Below are 18,593 nucleotides of genomic sequence, written 5' to 3' on the forward strand. Positions count from 1 at the left end.
CGTTTTTCGAATATTTTATGTCAGAATTCGGTTTCAAAAGTTTGTTGAATTTAAAAAGCATTTTTAATTGATGTTAATGAGATTAATCATCCGACATAGAACTGGCCGCCACAGAAGATTGAAATTCACAGAGAGGGTAGGGAAACATAAAGAAATTGTGATAACTGCCCAGACACAGAATTGACAACCGCATACATTTTCGAGTGTCCAGCCATGCTTCCTGAGTTGCTAAAAACTGCTGCTTTAAGAGATCGAACCTCTACTATGATAACATTTTGCAGATTGCCAGGGCTGTCATCTTCGCCCATGGCACTATTTGTATAGGCTTCATTATAGACACGTCAGCAACAACTGCCATTTGCCATACATGCAAGGTCCGAAAGGAATTTGTTGAACTATCGAATGTCTCAAAACCTGAATTGCCCCCAAAATCCTTAGTTGAATTCTGAATTGGATTAGACATGAATTTCCCTTAATTTCTGAAATGGCACTAAATGTTCTGCCATTCAGCACCATATGTTTATGTGAAACGACTTTTCAGCTTTAATGCTTGTTAAATCCAAGTAACGCTGTCCAAATATTGCACCAAGATTTAATCTGTTATGCAACAAAAAACAAGTATATCCATCTCATTCAAACTTAATTGTCTTTCATTAATTTTTGTATGCTTGAAGCAAAGTCCAAAACTACTATCTACTACTTTTCATATGTATATTGTTTACCAAAGAAATAAATTATTTATGGGAAAATATTTATTTTTATATCTTTATTTTATATTTAATATCTGCGTTTGCGAAAAAAACTCAATAATAAAAAGGAATCAAGAATGAAAAAAGTTTAAGAAGCGCTGGAGTAGACGAATAAGTTTGCTAGTTTTAGCGATTATGCGCAGTTCTCGCTTTTTCATCTCTTATTTGTAGTTTTAAGAGAGAAATTTTATTTACATTTCAATAGTTTTATTTATATTTAAAATAATTAAGAAATTTTAAGAGAAAAAGCTAAAAGTAAATTTAAAATTACAGAATGTTTAATTTACCTCATTTTAAAATACTTTTGTCTAATTCTATTATGTTTACATTCCAGTCTCGAAAATAAAATTTAAAAAAGTATTTTTGGAGAATCAGAAAATTTTTTTCTACGATTCCATTAAATGTAGATCGAAACATAAGCGACTTTTCCCTCTCTTATATAAGATATAAGGAATATCTTATATATCTCTTATATAAGGAAGGTCCCTTTTATATAAGAGAGGGGGTCTCTTATATAAGAGCTGAAAATTTTCAGTAAAATTAAATCTAGAATATACTACTATGATTATATTAAGTTTTATAGCTTGCAAATACTCCTTAAAAATTAATTTTTGAAAAATAATCAAATTTTAAAAAGTCATTTAATTACACAAGGAAAATAATGAAATTAATTTCGAATGTACAGTTTTATTCCCTATTTATCATAATGTGGAATAATATTACGTGCAACGTGATAGTATAAATCGTACAGTAGACGGGAATAAAAAAATATACTTTAGGAACTTTAAATAATTTCCAAATTCCTTTTGCATTATGAAGGAATACAAACTACAATACTTATGTAATAACAAAAATTAAACGATAAAGAATAAAATAATATGGTATAACCTGAAAAAACAGATTAAAAAATATTTTTATTACCACCAAGTTAAAATAGAAGCCAAAATGTCATAATCAACAATGAGTTGAACATTACTGGAAATAAAATATGTATACATATGAAATGAAATAAAAGAGTTAAATAAGGAAAAATGAAATGAAATAAAACGTGTAATGAGAGAAGAAAGGAAGACAGTAAAATAAAACTAAAAAGGGAAAACCTTGAGTGGTCCTTTGTAATACACTCGTTACTGTTGGGTGATAGTTGGGATTTCCAGATTTTGGATCAAAATCTAAAATAAAATAATAATAATAATTTTGATTAATTGGCATGAAAAAATAATAATGATGGAATTCAAATTAAATTAACGGGGAAAGAAATTAAAAAGTTTTGGAAAATTAAAAAAAAAGAGTAGAATATTATTAAGTAAACAAGGAGAAAAAGTATAATTATTTTTAAGGTGTGTGATTCAAGCCATATCAAGCAAATTTTATAATTGAATTAGTATTATTATATAATCCATATTATCTTTGAAGACATGTATAAGCGCATCAGAGAGTAGCCATATTGCTATGCTCATCTGCATGAGAGGTAGACATTTGGATTACCTTTTCTTTTAACACAACTTAAATCCTTCAAAACATTGATTCAACGAACTGCCTATAAAAATCACGAGGCAAAGGAAACTGAATACGATAAATTGCGTCTTTTAGTGACTGATATACTTATTTTGTTCTCCATCCATCACCATTCAGTAGCTTCTAGATCTTAGTTTTATTCACATTAGGGATCTGGAAGCTAACAAGCCCAATACAGCACAGCTATGTCTCCTTCTTACTACTTCTTACATCATGAAAGCATACATCCACCCAAGCTATCGACATAGTAATCTGAATATTTAAATGACAGAGATGTCGACCAAAATCGTATAAAAATGATTGTAAAAAGTCAAAGTTAACATTTGGCTAATGTTTTAAGGTAGTGAACAATAGCAAACAGACATTTCAATTCATATCAGTTCATGACTGCCAGCCAAAAATTATTTCACATGAATCAAAACACTAAACCATTCTATAAAAGCATGCTTCGTAACCTAATGTTGCCACTAGCATTCTAAATAGATTTAATGACGCAAGATAAAAACCCTACTTTTAAGTTATGGTCTTCTAACTTTCATAACCTTCTAAGTAAAAGAAAGCTTGTGTGCGAGGAAAAAAAAATACTGCACCGGGTAGCATCCAGGGCCTTTGATTTATGGTAGAAGGTAACAAGCATGAAAAGACATTATATTGAAATAATATGGTAAATAAACAGATAATGAGTTAAATAACCAGATATTGTGATTTGAAGCTTTAATTCTCCTTTGCGTGATCCTCACCAGAATGCAAATTTGTTGTTGTGTATATAAGCTGAGGGTTTGAATGTTTTAAAATGAAGGGTTTTGGCAGCCAGACAGTTACCGTTACCTTTAACCGTTATTCCGGCTTTAGAAACTTACTAACCGTCGCTTAAATTAAGTGCCGTTAATTACCTTAAGTGAGCTTAAGTAGCCTATTTTTTATTTAGTCTCAGACTATTTTACCTACATTGAAATTATCGTTTTAGATTACGTTACCTACATTGAAATAAACTTATGTTATATCATGTTTAATACCCGTAAGTAGCGGAGGTTCATCTGCAGCCCAAGTAGTGTCTTCTGTTCATTTCAAAGATAAATAAAAAATTACTTTCTTAAAATTTGGTCATTTGCTTCCAACTAAAATGATAACTCATTTCTCAGTACAATACGATTTGCAGGACATTGAGATAAGTTACAAGATATAGTAGAACCCTATGTCCTAAGACCAACTCTATCACGAACCATGTCGAAAGACAACTTTTACCCTCGCCCCAAGACTCCTAATTCTTACACCACTAGAAATTCCTATGGAAGGATTAGGATTTATTGTGGACACTATGCGTGCATCGAACAAAACCATCGAGTAGTTTCGAAAGTAAAAGTTCTGTTCTTTTAGAAAGCCTAGAAACGCAATTTTTATTATACCGGATCGGATTAAAAAAAGTACCATAGCAAAATGTGACTAGAAAAACAGCTACGCTGCAGGATTAAGGACCGAATCAGTATAAAGACATTGGAAAATACTTCTTAAGCGAACCAGGGCATGTGAATTAAAGGTTTGATGCATTTAAGATGCAATTTTACAAGCATCCCCTGTGGTTAAAGCTACAGCCAGGCTGAAAGCGGAACATATGGTAAATACCAAACTTGGGCATATGAGTTAACTAATCTCATTTTAAGAAAAGTCCAGGTGGTAAAATTTCTTATATGGAAAAAAAAAAACCTGATGCAGAATTCAGATAATATTATCCGGGTTACTGCTGCGTATCCAGGATTTTGTACATCTAAGAAACCCTGTTGCGCTAGAAGAGGTTTTCGAGTTAGCGAGTTAGTTTGTCAGTAAATATGCGTAGATGGGAATACGATAAAATAGAGAGGGGAATACTAATTCAGAAGTCAAACAACAAAAATCAGCGTTATACCTACAAAATTTTCACAGGACTAGTTTCGATGGTTTTACCGAACCATCATCTTCAGCTGCAAAACCGCAAATGAGGTTTTGCAGCTGCTCATTTGCGGTTTTGCAGCTGAAGATGATGGTTCGGTAAAACCATCGAAACTAGTCCTGTGAAAATTTTGTAGGTATAACGCTGATTTTTGTTGTTTGACTTCTGAATTAGTATTTATTCGGCGTGTTATTGTGTCTTAATTAGAGAGGGGAAGTTTTGGAAAGTCTGTAGTCGAAATAAGGGGCAAATTGTACTACACAAAACATTTCGATTGCCGGCAAAATGTTTCTTCCGCTAATCGCGATTGCCAAGACAAATCTCAAAAAGGTAAAGCAGGTATGGATAAGCACAAATCTTTAAACTAGGTAGGACTGCTGTGGTTCAGAAATCCCAGATGTGATCTGTGACCCCGGATAAAAAATAAAGCCTCTCATATTTAATTACACACCGTACTAGTTAAAAAACCTTCATTTCTGAATATTCAAATCGTTTTGAATGGAGTCTCGTCAAACGTTGTATTGGACACAGGGGTGCAAAGTAGGTTTAGTTAAGTTACGAGCCGTTATGTTTCTGGCCTTTAATATTGGCCATGAACGAAACCTATATTAAAAAAAGGCTCAGCTATGTATCAGGAGAAAAAAAGGAAAAGAAAGCAAAATCTTTTTGTTTTTTAGCTAAAACGAATACTCCACATTAAAATATAAAATGAAATATAAAGCAGTAAACAGAAATGTTATTAATAAATTATGTTTTATATCTGGCTTTTTAGGATTGAATTGTAAATTATGCATACGCTATCTGAAACCGGGGTATTGAATTTCCTGCCGGAATCTATACAAAGGCATTTATAACAACTATTATCTGTTTATACGAAAGCAGCACAAAAGAATAAGAGATTACAGAATCTAATATTGCAGTCAGAAATATATTTGGATGCATCGGAGAGCGAATACATTTTCACCAGATTGATAGTACACACACGGTTTATGGTATAAAATGATATAAAAAATTGTTCCGGTCTGTCTTTTCTTCAGCAATAAAACTGTCGCTTTCTTTTCGTCACAATCTGCGTTTATATCAAGGAAAAAACAGATTTCTCTTTTCTTCCCTTTGTTGGCATGTGTCTGTTTGAGTCGCACGAGAGTTTGTCAAAATAAATGTCGTGTAAATGCATTTCTCTGGGCCGTGGAGGCAGTCTTGGGAACAAACAGTGAGTCTGAATGAAAACAGATCACTGCAGGGGAAAAATAAGTAGAAAAAAAATGGGAGAACATTGAAGACTATCTTCAGAGAAAATTCGGTCTACATATGATCAAGAAAGGGCATATGTTCACTTTTTTAACGTTCAAGTTCTCAGAACCAAGCACTCACCAGACATAGGCACCCACCATTTTCTCTGGGTATTGCATTTTTGGTTTCACACTGGAAGAAAAGTAATGATGTTTTTCCTTATTTTGTTTTCTTTCTTTCTTCTTCGAGATGCTCTATCGCTACGATGATTCTACCCCCCCCTTTCGTCTTGTTTATCTCCACCTCATTTTCGTGCCCTTCTGGAAAGGTTTATAATAGAGATTTTTTGGATTAGGCTTTGGAGAGCAGCTTTCTGGAAATACTGGAAACCGAGACTAGGGCATATGAGAGGGAATATAAAAGGAAAGCAAGATTGCCTGGTTTTATATTGTGACTTTCATATACTTTATTTTAAAGTTTTTGCAATGAAGTGATGTTTTATTCATACTGTATGCAGCATAAAAAAAGATGCAAGTATTTTTTTAGATAACGTGTTTTTTGTATTTTCTGCATAAGGAACAGCTACCAAATTACACTTAAATAAATACGTTAATCGAAAAGTGTCCTTAAAGATCCTTTCCTTAAAAACGTTTAAAACTCTCGAAACTCGTTTCTAATTTCTCTGACATCAAGTTTAAAAAAACCGCATTTCAAATCTTTAAAAAAAATCTATAGTTTTAACGACAATAATATGTGGTAAAATTAGATACTTTATACTTTTGATTATAATAACTGCAAAATTCTTTTTTAACCAATAACTGAGGCTTAATGTATAAGACTTAAATTTTGCTTAATGTATAAGATATTTCTTCCGCCTTCGTGGTGTAGTGGTCTGCACGCTGGGCGCGTATTCCAGAAGTCCGTGGTTCGATTCCCTTTGAAGGTGTTGCTCATTTTTCACTTTTCCTGTTTCCAAATAACCTAATGTTTCTACAGTGACGCCCGAGGTAAAGAGGTTGGTAGATGATGATTCTCCACACCCAGGATTTGGCGATTGCGTTTCCTAAAACCCCAGTCACCTTTTAAAAGGGGGAGTATGTAAGGTATTTCTCCCATTTTCTTAGCGTGCCTTCGTGGTGTGGTGATCTGCACGCTGGACGCGTATTCCAGAGGTCCGTGGTTCGAGTCCCGGTGAAGCCCTTGCTCATTTTTCATGTCCCTAATGTCTCTACAAATGTAACAAAACTTTATCCCAGCAAAAGTAGAAAAATACGAAACTAATCACAAAGAGCAAGGTAATAAAATACAAATATATGAACAAGAAAGAAAAGTTTTCCTATGAAACGTTTCAGTGAAAAGGCTTTCTTTAGCGGATTTAAAGTTTTGTTTCACCAATTCCGGGAATTATTCAGAGGAAGTCAGACTCGCGATATAAAATGTATTTAACTCTTTATGGACGGCTGATTTGAAACAAAAACATCATGAATAAGGAAATAAATGCATTTCTAGAAATAATCATCACTGATGATAAGCTACAGGTCATTTCATTCCTAAAAGTGAAATAAAAACATTCCTTTTCACTTCCGTTTAAAAGTTTCATGATATTTTGTCAACAGTAGCCATAATTTTAGTTTTTGTGATAAATTTATGGTAAATGAGATGATATTCTTAATGCCGTGTGCTGGATTTGATAAATCCGCAAACGAATAATTGCAAGCATTTACTCACAAATTTCAAGAAACGTAAAGACGGCAGATTTCCAGATAAGACGTAGGTACACTTTACGTCAGATCTGTGATCATGACCGAGAAATTTTAGATTTTCACTTGTTTGAGACTCTTACAATGAACTTGATAGGTTTTTGATGAAAAATTAAGCCTCGTTTCAAGATGAGCTAAGTTCAAATTGAGTAATGTTCTACGAAATTTTGCAGGAAAAGTGAGATTAAACTATTTTTTTATGGGAGAGTTTTATTTTTTGCTTTATTTGAATACGAAGTTTATAAAAAAGAGAAACTTGCATAGTTTGATCCTTCTAGAACAGCAAGTGTTATTGTAGGTTTGACATTGCTAATCGTTTAAAACATTCAGAAATCCTTAATTTAAAATTCTCTCTTACATGCGTAGTTCAGTATTCAAGTTATTAATAACACTTTTGTATGACATTTCTTCACAGGGAGTTCAATGGATTGTTACAACTGAAAATAACTTCAGCCCACAATCATTAAGGCTGTAGGGAACGTACTGATGTAGTAACTCAATAACCAAAGCTTTTTTCTTATGTAATGAAACTAAACTCATATCGATTTAAACGTTCGTAACCAACCTTTCAAAATATAAGACTAAAATTTTTATTTTCGGATAATGATATGTACTATAGTTTGGGGAAGAACTGAACCCTGAACCGTGAAAGCGTGTGCATGCTAAACTCCTAATTTAACAAAAGACTTCTTTAAAGAAAGTTTTAAAGCCCATCATCTGGTCTTTCTGGTTTCTAAAGTACGATTCTGGAATTAAGTTTCTGGAGTTATGATCATTACAATTGATTTTAATCCTTCCCGGAATTATTCACTTCCTAACGGCTTTCATTTGCATATCTAAGCTTGCGAGATTATCCAGACCTTTTTTATTTATTCATTTTAAACGCCTATTCCACCATATACGCGTTCTTCCTTCCCCTAACCTCAAACTCATTAAAGAAGAAAGTATTAAGGAAAATCGCAGTCTCGAAAGACAGCGCCATCTGCCGGGACATTTTTCGCTGGGATTTAATTAAAAATGCTTTTCGATGAAGGAAAATGAATTGAAAAGAAAAAAAAAAAAAAAAAAAGGATATATACATATAAAAGGGTGCTTCTCCATTATCGATTGCTTACGACAACGATAAGATATTTCAGGGGGAGGGAAGCTAGGGGGAAGTCCAGTTTCACTCAAGGATAATTAATGCAGAATTGGATTTCCAAGGCATTGTTTTAGCTTTTTCTTCGCCTTTCAGAAGAAATGAAGTTTGATTATGAAGCTGCATAACAACGTGATTTTTTTAACAAGTTCTTCATTCACTAAACTGCGCACCTTCCTCTTATGCAAATTGATGAAGCAATATGGAATATAATGGTAATTAGCTTTATCAAAGGAAGAAGAATAAAAGTCGGGCCCACTATGTTGGAGCCTTTCTTGGTTCCCAATCAAATTAAGAGCTCTCAGTATAAAAATAATATGTAATTGGCAGAGATGTGAAAAAACGATGCCTTATACTAACATATTTCTTAGGTATTTTTTATGCTGTAGCATCAATAAATGAATGTTTTTATTTGCACGGAAAAAATATAGAATCGAGAAACTACTTCGTTCTTTAAAATTTGGACCAATAAATTCATAATCTAAGTCCTAAAATATCTAAATATGAATTTGGAATTACAAGACATTCGGATAATCATCTAGACGGATTATCTAAATTATGGCTTCAACAACGCCATATGAGCTATCTGTACAAAGCTAAAACGATCTACGAATAATGCATGATGCATTAAAAGACCAAATGATTTGTAATTTTAGGGAATGAAAGTATTTTTCATTGCTTTTCTGCCTAAACATTTAGGTGAAATTCTAGTTATAAAAAGTTCCATTTTTTTGCTTCATTAAAGGTGAAATGTCTAAGTCAGTTTGTAGAGTCATTAGGCTATTTGTAGCCTAATGACTTGTAGCCTAATGAATTTTGTTTGTTGAGTCATTAGGCTGGAGACGTGAAAAAATGAGCAATGCCCTCGCCGAGACTCGAACCTCGAACCTCTCGAATACGCGCCGAGTGTGCTGACCATTACACCACGGAGGCATGCTACGAAGGCGAGAGAAATACCTTATATACTTTTGGTGGTCGTGTGCTTAATGCATGATATAATTAAAGAAAATAAGAGTAGACAATTTTCTATAACAAAAGAATATATTAAGTACTAAATTACAATTTAAATTACATTGCAGAGATCAACGCAGAGCTCGGAACACAGTTCATGCTACCTTCGCGTACAGTTGGTTTTGCGAGGAGTCTGAGTGAGTAAAGATGTCGCTTTGCTGCTCCGGTTAAGAACTGGATTTTACACGTGGCGTCATCTCATGAATAGAAGTTGAAGTATCTGTCGGAACGCCACAGTACTCCCCCCCCCAAGTACCATCGGTACGTTATAAGTACTTTGGGTTAAATTTAACCTTTCTTCCAGATCTGGTAGTTTTAGGTTACTCTTTAACGGGATGTAAGCTTTCTTCCGGGAGTGATGTTGATGAGGAAGTTGTTGGATCTTGCATTAGAAATGCTGGTTTGAGACGATCGATTCCAATCACTGATTGTTTACCATTGCAGATGATGGTGAAATGTTTCGGTGTTCGTTTGACAACTTTGAATGGACCATCATATGAAGGTGTTAAAGTTGGCTTAATTGTATCGTTGCGCACGAATACGTGCGAAGGTGTCTCAAGCGCAGGATGTACAAAATAGCTTGGCTGGTTATGCGAAGATGCTGGGGTTGGCGAGATATTGGTCATGGTCTCACGTAAACGTTGAAGGAATGTTGGAGGGTCGATAACTGGAGTAGATTCTGGGTGAAAGAATTCACCTGGCAGACGGAGGGTTGCACCATATAACAGTTCAGCACAAGTGCTACCAATGTCTTCTTTGAATGCTGTGCGAAGACCAAGCAAGACTAGGGGTAAGGCTTCTGTCCAGTGTGTGCTACTGTGGCACTTCAGACCTTGTTTGAGAGATCGGTGAAAGCGTTCCACCATCCCATTTCCAGATGGATGGTATGGTGTTGTGCGAATATGGCGAATGCCAAGAAGAGAGGTGAGGGATGCGAACAAATGACATTGAAATTGTCGGCCTTGGTCAGTAGTGATGGTGGTAGGCATGCCAAATCTTGAAAGCCACTGGGAGATGAATGCTCGAGCTACAGTTTCAGCGGATATATTTTCAATAGGAATGGCTTCAGGCCATCTTGTGTACCGATCAATACAAGTGAGGAGGTAAGTGTAACCATTTGAAGGAGGCAATGGGCCAACCAAGTCTAAGTGCACATGATCAAAGCGTCTTGCTGGAAGGTTAAATTGTTGAATGGGGCTGTGAGTGTGACGGGATACTTTACACCGTTGACATCTAATACATGAACGAGTCCATTCTGTGATGTCTTGATTCATTGCTGGCCAGACAAATCTGTCTGCAATCAGCTTTTTGGTGGCACGGATTCCAGGATGTGCCAAATTGTGCAAGGCATTAAACACTTCACGTCTAAAATTGACAGGAATATAGGGACGTATTCTATTGTTCTTTATGTCACAGTAAATTTTAAGCGTTGGATCAATGTGCAGCGGTTGTAACTAAAGGGAGGTTTGCGGATTTGAGATTAGGTTCTTGAGTTCCTCATCATGCAATTGAGCTTTTGCAATTTCAGAGAAATCTGGGGTAGTGAGGTTGATATGGTTTACCCGAGACAAGGCATCAGCGACACAATTATCAGTACCAGAGACATATCTGATATCTGTACTAAACTGAGCGATGAAATCCAGATGTCGAAGCTGACGAGGAGAACATGAGTCGGAGTTTTTCCTAAAAGCGAAGGTTAATGGTCGATGATCGGTGAAAATGATGAAGTCGTGTCCTTCCAAGTTGTGCCGGAAGTATTTAATAGCACAGTACACAGCAAGTAGCTCCCTGTCATATGTGCTGTATTTCCTTTCTGCAGTAGTAAGTTTTCTGGAGAAGAATGCCATTGGGGAAAGTCCTTTAGTGGTATGGGCTTGAAGCACTGCTCCTATGGCCGCGTCAGATGCATCTACCATTATAGAGAGCTGATCACTAGGTGAGTGAGTGAGTGATAAGAAAGTGTGGCTGCATTTGCCAGATCGTGTTTGCATTGCACGAATGCTGCAGATGCAGATTCAGTCCAAGGGACAGCTCGTTGATCGTTTTTTTTGCTATTCTTCAGAAACTCATGTAGGCAGGCTTGAGTTTTTGCGGCATTTGGCAGAAAGCGTCGGTAGAAATTTAACATTGCTAGAAAACGCTTCAGTTCAGAGATGGTTTTGGGCTGAGGTAGGTCGTTAATTGCTTTGACTCTTTCCGGTAAAGGTTTGACTCCATTCTGGGTGATAAGACATCCAAGAAAGGAAACTGAGGGTTGACCAAGTACACATTTGAATGGATTTAGTTTAAATCCATGATCTTTAAGGCGAGTGAAAATCTGACGCAGATGTTGAAAATGTTCTTCCGCATCTGTAGATGCAACCAGGATATCATCAAAATATGGGATGCAGAAATCGAGGCCAGACAGTACTTGGTGTATGAAACGCTGAAATGTTTGGCCAGCATTGCGAAGGCCAAATGGCATATATAAGTACTCAAAGAGACCAAATGGTGTAGTCACTGCGGTCTTGGGCACATCTTCAGTATGCACTGGGATCTGATGATATGCTCTGGCAAGATCGAGGGTAGAAAATATGTTTGTTCCATGAAAAAGATGGGTACAGTCTTGGATATGGGGGACTGGATATCTGTCAGGGACTGTGACGGCATTAAGTCGACGATAATCTCCACAAGGCCGCCAGTCACCATTAGACTTTTTAACCATGTGAAGTGGACTGGCCCATGGACTTTTAGATGGGCGAATGGTTCCCTGTGCTAGCATGAATTCAAATTCTTTGCGAGCAACTTTTAGCATCTCTGGAGAAAGATGACGAGGCTTGGAAAATACAGGTGGGCCATGTGTTTCAATGTGATGATACACTTCTGGCTGATGAGTATGCTGACCTGATTTGGATGGGTTTAAAATGTCAGGGAATTCTGCTAATAACCGATGAAACCGTGTGCTGCCCGATACAACACTTATTTGGTAGGTACGTTCGATATGTGAGAAGCTTGGCCCTGTGATGTCAGCTGAGTTGTAGCATCAATTAAGCAATTATTCTTGACATCCACTAGAAAGTGGAAATGTGTCAAGAAGTCGACACCAATAATTGCTTGAGTTACATCCGCAATAATAAAAGGCCAGTTGAAAGTCCGGCGCAAGTTTAAATTAAGTGTCAATAGTTTGGTGCCGTAGGTTGCAATTTGGGTACCATTGGCTGCATACAGTACAAGTTTATTAAGTTGGTGAGCATTTGTTTTAGTTCTCGGGAGCACTGATATGTCAGCTCCAGTATCTACTAGAAAACATAACTGAGTTGAACGATCAGCCAGTACTATTCTGTCGATGTGGCGGACATTCTGTTGGCCAGCAGAAGACCGCCCATTTAATTTCCCGCTTGTTCAAAAGTGCATGGAGGGGCAAACTTGGGAGCTTGAGAGCCAAAATTCATATGATAAAAACATATGCCACTTGTGGGTTCTTTGTACTGCGTTCGAGTATTGCGACGAGATTGACTCCTGCTTCGGGCACGAAATTTATTACGTGGGCCCTGATTTGATCGATTGTATCTCCGTGAAGCATGAAGACTTGTAGAGAGTTCAGATACTTTTTTGGTCAATTCAGCCACTTGTTGTTCGAGAGATGAACTGGAAGGTGCAGCATTAGCAGCACTGACATAAGCTGGAGTAACAAGTTCATTAATTTTGTCAGCCATTGCTGCTAAACGGGTTAGATCTTCATTGGAAGCAGCAAGAATTATTTGTATGTTATTAGGGAGACGCGAAAGCCATAGTGACTTCAACAAGTCGTCACTAAAATGGCTTCCTGCCAGATCACACATTCGTGACAGCAAGTATGAAGGTTGCTGATCTCCAAGTTCAAGTCCTTGTAGTAAAGTACGTATTTTTGAAGATTCACTTTCTGAATAGATTTCAATGAGCCGCTGTTTCAGTTTGGAGTATTTATCACAATCAGGTGGTTTGAGAATTAAGTCATGCACTGAATTCAGAATATCAGACTCAATTGCTGCAACTACATGGTTGAATTTTGTAGAATCCTCACTAATGCGAGCTATAGAAAATTGTGCTTCGATCTGAGCGAACCACAATGAAGGATTATTTTTCCAGAAAGGCGGTGGCTTCACCGCAACACGTGTGATTTGTGGCTCTGGTGGAATATCGTCGGGCATACTGATAGATAATTTTCGCTTTAATTAATAAACACTTAACAGCACAAATATTGTAGCATGAGGATACACTATTGATATTTTACCATGATAACAATAAGTATTTTAACCATGCAGAAAAAATTTACGTAACGATACACGCACAAATAATACAGGGTCAGCAATTACACACACAAATAATATTTTACCGAAATGCATTTGAAAAGAAACCCCTATTTGAGAAAAAAAAATGATGCGTTCATTTTGTATTGCGCACACACAAAATCACCGCTTCACACTGCTAAGGCACTTTCGAAGGAAAAGGAAATCACTCCTGTAGCACATGGGAAAAAAAATCACTACTTTCGAACACTGAGGGAAGAATTTTGCCGTAGCACGTTGCAGAAAAATTACTGATGTAGCACATTTAGCGAAAATCACTATTGTATCACATTTGTTACAAAAGTTGAATGATCGAAGAATTATTGCACGACTGGCGAAGTCAGCGGAACGGAACAGATCACATTGATGATTTGCTGAAGCTCCTTGCGATGATATGCACGACTTTGAAAAAAAAACACAAGCAATATATATCAATACTTCCAGAAATAATTGAAGGGGTACGTTGTAGCATACGTTTAATGTCCATATTCGTTTTTATTTTTAGTCAGTTCTTCAGAATGCCTTGGATGCACGTGGCTTAGGGTCGTTGAAAATCCATTGTCAGTAGCGTGCTCAGTCAAAAGGTCACCACTTTTGGTGGTCGTGTGCTTAATGCATGATATAATTAAATAAAATAAGAGTAGACAATCTCCTATAACAAAAGAATATATTAAGTACTAAATTACAATTTAAATTACATTGCAGAGATCAACGCAGAGCTCGGAACACAGTTCATGCTACCTTCGCGTACAGTTGTTTTTGCGAGAAGTCTGAGTGAGTAAAGATGTCGCTTTGCTGCTCCGGTTAAGAACTGGATTTTACACGTGGCGCCATCTCATGAATAGAAGTTGAAGTATCTGTCGGAACGCCACATACTCCCCCTTTTAAAGGGCGACTGGGGATTAAGAGGCCCAGTCGCCAAATCCTGTTGGTGGAGGATCAACAGGATCATCTCTTTTTAGTTCGGGCGCCTCCGTAGAGATATTAGGATTTTTGATGTTGAGAGACGTGAAAAATGAGCAATGTCCTCTCTGGCACTCGAACTCAGACCTCTATGCGTTTCCCGTTAGGTATTTCGCTGAAGACATAGGGTGCTGAATTACTAGTTTTTAGATTAACACTCGTGTAGAGATTAGTCGATGATATGCGTAATAATTCTAAATAATCGTTGTAGTGTTCTTACAATCTTCTCTACATCGATAAATTAACGAATAGAGAGGAACTGCATTAATGACTAATTAATCAATAAATTAGAATGTCAGTAATTGATAAACGTTTTCAATCAATATTAATTTAGTTTAATAAAAAATATAAATTTTTAACATAATAAACTAATATGTATGTATTATAGGCGGCCATTTGTTTACATTGAAACTCTTAGTAGAACGGTCAGTTAAGTTACACCAACTTCAATGTCTTTGTGCCTAGTGGGACCGAAAGCTAACTTTCAATTTTGTGCATCGAAAATTTTGTCTTGCTGACTGCTGGTCGAATTGCTTGCTTTTACATAGAAACTATAATTTTAATTATAAAATTTTTTAAACTGTCTTTAGCTGTACTGAGTGTTTTAGGGTTTTCTGTATTTTATCATTTTTAATGAAGATTCAGTTTTGACGTATTTTTGCCTTGCAGTGAACTGAGAACTGAATTAATAGAATTAGAAATACATCTCTAACGAAATTCGAGGAAATAATTTCAAATGAAGTGAAACAATATGTGTATAATTTAAGAGACCATATAAGGAAGTCGTGTGGTATCCACACCATAATTTTTATCTATTTATGCTATAAAGCAATTAATTGATATCAACAAGCTTTTAATATAATTCGTGTTTCTTCTTTTAGTAAACAATTTTTTTTCGCTAGCTTTTAAAAATTGCATTTAAAAACACATAAGCACTCGAAGATGATTGGTAAACTCTAGATAGACGGTTATAAGCAAAACCTGACTCCCAGATGATGATTATACGCTGGGAAAATTAAAAATATTTGCACATTTGGTAATGCGATTGAATTTACTTTCGTAAAAATCCTTTCTTTGTTTAAAGGAAAGTTAATTATTTTGTAAATAATTAGAACCGGTTCAATACGGAATATTCATTAAGAAAATAATACTTTTGCATATCAAACTACTATTTTGGTATATTATTTTATCAAATTTTTTTTAATGTTGCTTTTATTTTACTTTTTATTCGGCTGATTTCAGTTTAATGCGCTTACTTTTCAGACTAACGAAAGTTCAGATTTAATAGGCATGACATACGATTAAATAGAAAAATTCTGAAGAACTTATTTTAGAGGTTTTGTTTTCAAGGCTTCTAATAGTAGAGTTTTCCATCATGAAAGAGATAATTTCCTTTTTAAGAATCGAGCTATGAGTTTATAAAAAGTGACTAAATTTTTTTTTAAACTTATTAAAATGGTCGATATATCTGCTGGCAAACGTTCGGAACAGACTCAAACAGATGAAAGCTTTGGATTATTCCTTGTTAACTTCGTTTGAAATCTTCGAACTTTCCATGAGACGTTGCTGTTGTCAGTTTCACTGCCTACATAATAATCATGATATCGGAGACACACGTGTTTCGAAATTTGTTGCTTTTTCTGCATATGCTTCCGCACAACCTGTAGCGGCTCAATATTTTGATGAATTCTCTTCATTAACTGATTTTAAATCCAAAATTTAAAATTATTTGAAAGTCCATAGTTTAATGTTGAATTGCTCAACAGTTTGACATTTATTGACCCAGATTGACATTTATTGTTCAACAGATGTTCAGTTAACAGCGAAACTCTCTTCAAAGTAACTTTTGCAATTCTTCCTAATGGGATAAATATTACATTTCTTAGAATCCAAATCCGAATCGAAAAGGTTCTTAAATCTTTCAAAATTCGATTCTCTCTAGACCTTCGTATGCACAAAACAGCAACAATAATAATAATGATAAAAGATTATTCAATCTTGAAAATTTTTCAAATAAATCAAAATTTAAAATTTGCGTTTATTGAAAAGTCTATTTATTAAAAAATACACTATACGAAATTTAGTAAATGAAGTACATGATGCTAATTTGATTTAAACTGGAAATTCCTTTTCTGAATGTAATATTTATTTGAACGTATTTTTAACACAAGTCTTAAAATTTTCATAGAATGCTTTTAAATCAAACATATTTAGAAGGGACAGGGTTATTTCCAGTTAACATAGATAAGAACAGAACACAGAATGCTAATTTGAGTTAAAATAACATGCCGAATAACAATTATCGGAGGAATTAAAGTAACAAGAATCAGCAAAATATTCAGACGTTTGGAGGACTAGTTTCGAAGATTTATGTATTGAATTTCTTCAGCTGTAGAAGTGCAAATGACGAGAGAGAAGCTAGTGATAAGATAAAATAATGCGATGAGTGAAAGAAAGAAAGTAAAGCTACTGGCGCCATCTATTAATGAAAAACGAAAACAACTATGAAATAATTTTCTTAAAAGCTGAGGGTAAAGACGGATTGGAATTGGGATCGTTAACTAAAACTGAAGGATTTTTAAGAATGTGAAACGCCTATTAATCTAATTGACTAACGGACGATATTTTTTGAATAATTTGGCTGCAGAAAAATGGAAAATGGGATTTTTTGATCAACATAGGGTTGGGCAACAGATGGTTTATGTGTTTTTTTATTCTTAACATGCTCCTTAGCACGAAATTTTAAGGCCCTTTTAATTTGACCAATTGAATTAAATCACACTGGCAAGGAATCCTGTATCCGGAATGGGGTTCTTAAGCATGCAACTGGGAGCTGACGGAAGAAAAAACGATCCGAAAGTGAATTTTCTATAAAATATGAGCAATTTTATAGAATGACAAAAGAAAAATAACAACATAATTCTTATACTATCTTAAAATGAGAGTAAGCTGTTTGAAGCGTTGAGACGAGAATTTTTTAACCGCTTGGTCAATAATGTTAGGTGAACAGCCTCTGTCAATACCAACTTTTTTTAAGTAACTTAGCTCTTGACCAAGAGCATATTCAGAGAAGCGAACTTGAAATACATGGAAATCAAAGGAATAAAATGAATGATGGAATGAATAATAATATGAATAATAAAAAGGATAGGACTGATAGCGTTTTCCATTGCTAATCCCACAATTTGTTTGTGACGCATATTTTGGAAAGCGAAAGGTGTTTGTTTCAGGCAGAGTTGGGTAAAGAATTTAACTTATCAATTTCGATACAGGAGAAATGAAATTATCGAAATCTTCTGTCTAGACATTTGACTATCCTTTCCACTGGAACATTGTTACATATTGATTTTAAATAAAAAGAAACCCTGATGAAATTTCCAGGGCAAATACATTTTACTTTTTTTATGAACTCTATTGAAATTTTATAGTGTTAATGCTATGAACTAACAAAGTCGAAAATCTAGAAAGTGTTATCTATTTAGTTAGTTAGCTATTTAGTTAGTTAGTAATCTAGTTAGCCACTTATCTAAAGTGCACTAGGTATTGCCTAAATTGGATGCAAAAGAGCGGAATGGAATAGCACATTATGAATTTTAGGTAGAGCACATAATCTGGCATAATTCGCAACAGATTGATTAAGCGATTTTTTTAATAAGGATTTGTGAAAATTTAATCGCAGTTTTTGATGGAGCAGTGACAAAGTTCCTGGATTAACGACGACGCTGGCAGGTATATAATTTACCTTTCCGAGATAAGAGATAAGTTACGCAGTGGTATTTTTGAGCTGACACAATTCCTGTCGGAACAATGCACACATCGAGGGCTTGGAGACCCTGACCATTATATTTTTGACTGTACAGAAGCAAGTTCTTATCATCTCACCATTCCATCAGCTGAAAACACACATGTAAGGGCAAATAGCATCTGCTGCAACACATACGGGCTGAAACGGATTCAGAAATGCACTCTTAGAATCTCGAATCGACT

At 35.3% G+C, this 18,593-nt stretch overlaps 1 protein-coding gene across 1 annotated transcript in view; it reads right to left on the reverse strand.

Annotated features, from left to right (window-relative positions):
• Positions 1-18,593, reverse strand: part of LOC118191451 (uncharacterized) — a 474,239-nt gene that overhangs the window by 76,774 nt on the left and 378,872 nt on the right. The window contains exon 4 of the mRNA XM_085814123.1: positions 1,850-1,921. Coding sequence (XP_085670249.1) covers positions 1,850-1,921 — 72 coding nt within the window. The remainder of the gene's footprint in view (positions 1-1,849; positions 1,922-18,593) is intronic.

Source organism: Stegodyphus dumicola, chromosome 1, assembly GCF_044657685.1.
Source record: "Stegodyphus dumicola isolate Sdum_Otavi_A_Nest chromosome 1, ASM4465768v1".
Lineage (NCBI taxonomy): Eukaryota > Metazoa > Arthropoda > Arachnida > Araneae > Eresidae > Stegodyphus > Stegodyphus dumicola.